The 7,500-nt window shown below is 37.3% G+C and overlaps 1 protein-coding gene across 2 annotated transcripts in view; it reads left to right on the forward strand.

Annotated features, from left to right (window-relative positions):
- LOC137999411 (vesicle-associated membrane protein-associated protein B-like) overlaps window positions 1-7,500 on the forward strand; it is an 82,720-nt gene that overhangs the window by 32,301 nt on the left and 42,919 nt on the right. For both annotated transcript variants that reach the window (XM_068845202.1, XM_068845204.1), the window contains exon 3: window positions 4,879-4,982. In XM_068845202.1, coding sequence (XP_068701303.1) covers window positions 4,879-4,982 — 104 coding nt within the window. The remainder of the gene's footprint in view (window positions 1-4,878; window positions 4,983-7,500) is intronic.

The following is a 7,500-nucleotide window of genomic DNA, read 5'->3' on the forward strand; positions in this document are numbered from 1 at the left end:
CCCTAACCCAAATCTAAAATTTCAGAGAGTGCTTAGGCCTAATCACTGAAACGACGCCTTAGGCTTAATCAATAAATCATTGCTGTATTGACTGTGAGTCTCATTGACTCATCACTCATGACTCATTGACAGTACATTACAAAATAATTAAAAGTGTGAATGTGTCAGTAAAAGAGCCTCTGCTGGCACGACATCTGGGTGACCCCTCAAATGCTGTTAATGACCCTGACTTGAAAAAAATTAAGTGGAATGCTGCAGTTCAATACCACACAATTCAGTGCCTTCTGTTTTTCTGTAACAGGGACCACAGGCAACCCAGTGTGTGCTTCACAGAAGCGTCTAGTTTGTAATTTTTGTGGGAGGTGTGGTGGCCTCATGGTTAGTGCGTTCGACTCTGGATCGAGGGGTCTGGGTTCGGGTCCTGGCCGGGGACATTGTGTTGTGTTCTTGGGCAAGACACTTTACTCTCACTGTGTCTCTCTCCACCCAGGTGTATAAATGGGTAGTAGCGACTTTAATGCTGGGGATAACCCTGGGATGGCCTTCCATCCCATCCAGGGGGGAGTAGAAATACTCCTAGTCACCCTTATGCTACAGTAACCAGAGCATTGACTTCTAGGCTTGTAGCAGACTTTCTACTATTGTAATTTCACTATTACTACAGCTCCTAGCTTGATTAGCTTTTTAATTATTTTCAAGGTGGCCTTATGTATACCCTACGTAAGTTGTGTTAATTCTTGTTCTCTTCTCGTTTATCATGTGTTATATAAATAAACCTTGTTGTTGTTGTGAGAGTTGACTGCAGGCATGGTCTGACTACCCATGCTCTTGAGGCCTATTGAAAATATAAAAAAATATATTCTTATCTAAGCAATATGAAAAAAACAAGACGCCCTAACAGTGGTGTTTACAGTAAGTGGGATGCCTTTTTTGACAAAAGGAACAACTATAAAACTAGGTTACTTTCCTGTCCAGGAAAAAATATAGATATTTGTAGATAGATAATTGTTGCTAACCATCTGTAATAAAATATGCAAGCAGCAGCACATACGGTACTTGTATATGACTCCCAATTATTGAGAAAATAATATTTTTCTTACTGTCATTCTTTCCCCTGAAAATTTTGCTTGATGACCCATTGTAATGGTTGCAAGAATAATTATACAGGTATACTGGAACCAGTAGTGTGGTTTTTTTTTAGCTAATTGCTTGACGTGCGGAAACCTATTAAAACCTTTTAAGGTTACTGTCAACCTTGAGGGGTGACTACCTGAAAATCACTTGTTTGGGTTGTTTTTAAAGAAACCCAAGGAAACTATATGCAGCGCTTGTACCATTTTTAAAATCAGTGTTGCTTCTATATGAGAAGAATGTATTTTTGTCCTTTGCTTGACAGGAAATATCTAATTGAACATTATAATAGATACTCAGACAACATACTGGTTCGATTCACAAAATATTTGGCACAATAGCCCATTGAACACACTTGATTGGTTGATAAATTAATGCTTTGCATTGTAGCCAATTGAATGCCCTGGTTCGATTGATAAATGCTTGACACAGTGGCTGATAGAACGAAATATTTCTGATGTTTGGAATGACAGACTGGAACAGACTGTTTTGACTAAAGAACTACTGTTTGCAAGAAACAGGTTGATGGGGGTACTGTATTCGTTTTATGCAATTGTTCACAGTGAAACACACAAGAACGAAACAAGATAGAGAGAAAGTCTCCTTACCAACACTTGCCGTTTCACTGTCATCTCGTACCCAATGAGAATGTGACGTAGTTCGTTTACTGTATCAATCATTGCTTATGTCTTTGTTGCTTCAATCTTTGTGGCTGAGTGGTGAGGCACGCTCCTTTTGCGTGCTCAGTACTGCCGAGGGCACGGGTGCACGGGTTTGAAGAACAGAGGTTAATTACTGTACAAGGTTGTGATTGTTCCCCCTGGATCCCCGTTTTTGGGGGCTTTATTCAATTTTTGCCTGGTATGCACATTTGTGACTACCAAGAAGAAAAGCAAAGAAACTCTACTGGCTTTTACTGGGTTTTACAGTGTAGGTCTTCATGTGGCATCCCACATGAAAACGTCTGGCCCGGAAGTTGACACAATGGCTCTTTCTGTCAGACACTGTGAGCTTATATTAAAAGTATTTGTAGAAAATAATTAGGTGGTAAAGTTTTTAAAATCGACTCTGCTTATTGAAAGCCTTGACAACAGGATAAAAGGAAAATCTCTAACGTCCCTAAAGTTCCAAGTTTCCAAGTTTTTAAGATCAATGATCAAGTTTCAAGGAGTTATATTTGAAGACCCATAAACATACATGTAGGATAATTTTGAAGAGAGAAAGTTGGTATTAAAACAAGAAAATATACTTTGTGTGGGAAGGAGTTGTGATGCACCATGAGCAAAATAGATATTTGAAGATAAATAATTATTGCTAACCATCTGTAATGAAATATGCAAGCAGAATCACATACATTATCTTTAGATGACTCCCAATTATTCAGAAAATAATAATTTTCATACTGTCATTCTTTCCCCTGGAAATTATGCTTGATGACCCATTGTAATGGTTGCAAGAATATACATGTATAATGAAACCAGAAGTGTGGTTTTTTTGTGTTAGTGAAGTGCACTACACACTATGTCACCAGGTTTGTAAAGTGAGTGATTGAGTGAGTGAGTGATTGTAAGTCCCGTAGTGGCAAACAGGCCCGTAGCATGTGCATGACTTATGGACATGGAAGCGAGCTTGAGTTTAAACAATGACGCTGATGAATAAAAAGCAGCTGCTATTTCCAAACTATTGCATTACCTGGTCATAAATAACCTCATCTAGGAGAGCGAATTTTTGACTTTGAAGAAACAATGGTCAACCTCAAGAGTTGGGCCATTGTGATCTTTGTGTTGAATTTGCTCATTTCTTGTCAATCTTTAAAACATTTGAAAGAAAGAAAACCAAACTAACAAAAACAAAACCTGGTGTTTTGCCATCATTTTGACACTGATTTATCCTTTGTTTTGCGAGCAAACATGTGAGGTAAGTTGATCATGACGCCTGCTGAATTTGATGTCACTTTCGATTTTGTGATTAACTTTAGCAGCCAAAAGTACAATAGAAACGTCATCTTCTCTCCCTAAAAACTGTGTATCAATTTTTTTTACTTTTGCATCAATATTCGTTTTGCATAAAGAAGGCTAAGAAAATCTGTACCTTGTTTAGTTCACATTAAAAAAATCACTTCCTTTTTTTCTTCAGATTTTGAAAGTGTGATTCCTTTACACTTGGCTGGCAAAATTTTGAGCTTTGATTTTTATTTAAAGGTTGTTTACTTTGAAAGCAAGTTTTGAACTTCAAGGTCCGCCATTAATCGCGTTCCAAACTGACTGATTGGACATCAGAGGGTTGGATCTAGGGAAGAGTGACGTCATTGACTTACTAGCTTAAAATTTCAGCGTGTAACCGCAGCTTATTATTATTATATGCAAGACACAAGTTTGAAACTCTGAAAGCCGAAACTCTCATGCTGCATATTATTACAGCCGCGTACGAGTCTTTGACGTCATTTTCTCCTTGATCCAGCTCTCTCAAGACTCCAACGTTACTAATGGCTCTCCATGAAATAGGAAACTTCTAGTTTAACAGTTGACTTTTTTAAATCAAGGCTTAAAACGTGAGTCTCTTACTGTTTAGTTGACATAGTTTTGAAATCCAAAGAAAAATAAAATCTTTTGGTCATAGTAGCACTTTAAGATACAATTTTCGGTCCTACGTTTCTGATGGCAAGTCGCATGTTGTGAGGTCACTCATCCAAATACTAACCCCACACGATAGAGCTTAACTTCAGTGAACTTTTGTCTTAGAAAGCTGTCAGATGCTCAGAGTGTATGCTCAAACTTGTGGTAAAAAGAAGTTGTAAGGGAACTTGACAATGATCAACATGTCAGCCTCAAAGCCAATGTTTCTAGATTCCCTTTAATTTTCTTCAATCTTTCTGGGATTTAGTATTTTACTAGTAACCACAAGTCTTCTCAGGGGGCTATTTACCAAAGACATCTACCATGACACTATAATGATACACGGTACCAAAACAATATTGTGTACTATAAGAGCTACATACGCAAAGATCACTTGAATCTCCTGGAAGACAAAACACAGCTCATTTGACAATTATACAGGGCTGTGTTACTGCACTACCACATGTACGCAATGCATTCCTATTTTTTAGCCAATTGCTTGACCTGTAACTAACTATTATTAAGGTTACTGTCAACTTTCAGTAGTGTCTATCGGCAAATCACTCGTTTGGGTTGTTTTCAAAGAAACCCAAGGAAACTATATACTATTGGAAAGCGAATAAAATGTAGTATTTGAAAGTGCCTTTTAACTTTCACGTTTTTAATTGCAGAAAGCGAGCTCAAGCGCTCAAATGCGAAACTGACTTAATAACCCTTGCATTAACATGAACATCCAAACAAACTGCACTATATCACTCAGGAGACAATTAACAATTAGACCCGTAGCCCGCAAGGGCTATGGGTCAATAGCCCATGAGGCGAAGGCAAGTGGGCTATTGACACGTGGCCCTTGAGGATGAATTGTTTTAGTATCACCCAACTAGTCAGACAGAAAAGGCCTATAATAAAGTTAGCAAATGTAAGTTGAAAATATATTTATTTGGGAATAAAACGAAAGAAAGCGTCACGCTTTTCGCTACTCTAGGACTATTACTAATAGTCCTCTAGTAGCGTAGCCAATCAAAATGCAGCATTTGCATTAGTCCACTAGTTGGGTGATACCAATGTGTATTTAGATACACTCCTGTGACCTTGCTGAGTTTAATGTGTATTTAATGGTTCTGACTTCCAGTTATGTTGCAACCATTTGAGTATGATCCAAAGGAAAAGAGTAAACACAAGTTCATGGTTCAGACAATGTTTGCCCCAGAGGGAGAAATGGATCACGAGTCTCTGGTATGTAATAAAGTAAAAGTGTGTTGTACAATGTATTTTACTCAATCATTGTTTGACATTGCATGTTATAGAAAGGGCTTCTGATAGGGTGCAAAAAAAGTCTGATTATGCAGCAAATTAGGTGGGTTTATTTTAGCTAATTTAAACTTATTTTGTTTGGTCTAAGGGGAGCACAATTCATTTCGTACTTTTCAAGAAGCAATTAGAGCACAGAGAATTAATGATGAAATCATCTGAAGTAAATCATTTCAAATAATTGAAATCAGTGATGGCAAATCTTGCTGATTTAATGTCACGTACAGTCAGGGACGGTGGAGCAAGGGGGCTTGGGGGCTTTCCCAATTTCAAGCAAAAAACAAAAATTGATTAATTCTTTGGTAGATTTGGTTCTTGGGCTGATATTCAGCAACCTGACTACTGCTGATCGAATAAGAAGTATAAGTCTTGTGTGCAAGCAATGGAATCAGGTCGTTTATACTTCTGTGTTTTAGAAGAGAGTTGATTTTAACTGGCAACGAAATCTAACTTTCCTCAACAAGTTTGTTTTTGCTGAAACGAGAGAAGTACTATTGTTTATTTGAGTGAATTCCTCTACTTAAAATGGAATGACCGACGAGATTTCAAAAATTTTCTGGCGAAGAATTCCCCTAGAACCCCCTACAAGTTAGCGTTTAGCGTCTCTGGTGCTTGCTTCTTATCTCTCCCCCACCCAACCTCCAATGAAAAATATGCTCCGCGGTCCCTGAAAGTGTATTAAAATGAGAATAACTTGTAGATTGTATGATGCTTATTTCACAAGTTCATGAATAATTAAGGATGGTGCCTACAGGGTAAGAAAAAAATGTAGAACTCCTCTTGTCCAATGGACGAGTGAGGTTCTGGTTTTACTTGTCCCAACCTCAAGTCTATTTGTCCTTGGATGTAGAGTTAAATCCAAGCTCCGATGTATGATAATGTGTACGAAGCATACTCCTTTCTATTTTGGAACTCAGGTGACATCAACACAGCATAGATGGCTTTTTCTTCGCATTCACCTCATTGTTCTCTGCCAAAGGTTTTATTTTTTTCTTTAGCTGCTTTACATGTACTTCAAAATAGCCTCTGATGGTCGTTTATGCTTCGCTGATCAGCTATCATTGTGCATGTCCTGACAGCGATGAAGAGGGTCTATTAACCCATTGACTCCTGGGGGTTCCCCATTGACGAGTAAAATCATCTGGCATTAGACAGAGTAAAATACTGAGTATGGCCGGTTTAGGAGTGAAAGGGTTTTAATAAATGCACAAATCGATACCCCCAAATTCGTCCTAGTACGCATTGAAATAAAATGACGGGATATTTTTTCCACAGTTCAAAACTATGTGGAAAAAGCAGGACTTTTCAGGTGCTCTTGTTATCCAAAAAGAAATGTGGGGGTAACCGTGCATCTTTTAGAGATAATTAAGCTTCAATTTGGAAAAGTATGCCATACACTGCTTTGTATTTTAAAGCGTTTTACAATATTGTTGATTAATTACCTTCAAAAAATGCGTGGTTACCCTCAATTTTCTTTTTGGATTTCAATAACAATTGTTAAGGTCTGCTTTTCCTGCATATTCAGTAAACCGCGCAAAAATACCTTTGAATTAGTAGGCACCGTCCTTAACTATGGCTTTTCTTTGTCAGAGGGTCTGACCATATGCCTAACACAACAAATTGAAAATAACATGTCATTAAATAACTTTTGAAGCTTACATTAAACATACATATTTTCAAGCCCATAGAGAAAGTAAACACCCTGAACATTAGCTACAGAACTGTACATGTACTGTGCAGTCATGTAATTGAGCATTCCCTGACACTGACTAATTAGAACATTACATGTGTGATGAAATGATCATCGGTTGGTATGGTAAACGATTAATAAGTTTAACCAAGATACATGTACATAAAATAATAATAAAATTTTAATTTAGCAGTGATTATTGCTGTGTTACAGTACAGGCACTTGCATGCACGTAAAATGCGTGCAATATGGCATCTTTACACGCAAAATACATGTGAAATACACACGTGAATCATGAGTGTTAATATTTACGCGAGCTTGACAAGCACTTCAATCTTTTGTTATTTATACATGCAAACTGCATGTATTTTTCCTAGAGAAGAGTACACAAATTAATTGTGCGTTTGATTGACAAATACCGATTTATCTTAAAAGTTGGATCTTTTGGATTTCCAATCGAAGACAAAATTCACAAACGGATTGCACTACCAATTTCTTTAATCGAACTTTAATCAACTAAAGGAAATGCACTCTAAAATAGCAGTTGTGTTTTAAGTAAGCTCCCAAATTTGATAGTTTTCACAAACATGATAAATAACTACTTTCGTTGACAATTAACAGTGTAGGTATTGTCTTCTCAGCCGCGAACTCGACCCAGAGAAAAAAACCCCAAGCGTTTGCTACAATTTTTGTGTTAAGTCAATAAAAACTTGTGTAAGGATGTAATTATTTCGTTTTTAAAATTACACCGTT

This window comes from Montipora foliosa, chromosome 1 (assembly GCF_036669935.1).
Source record: "Montipora foliosa isolate CH-2021 chromosome 1, ASM3666993v2, whole genome shotgun sequence".
NCBI lineage: Eukaryota > Metazoa > Cnidaria > Anthozoa > Scleractinia > Acroporidae > Montipora > Montipora foliosa.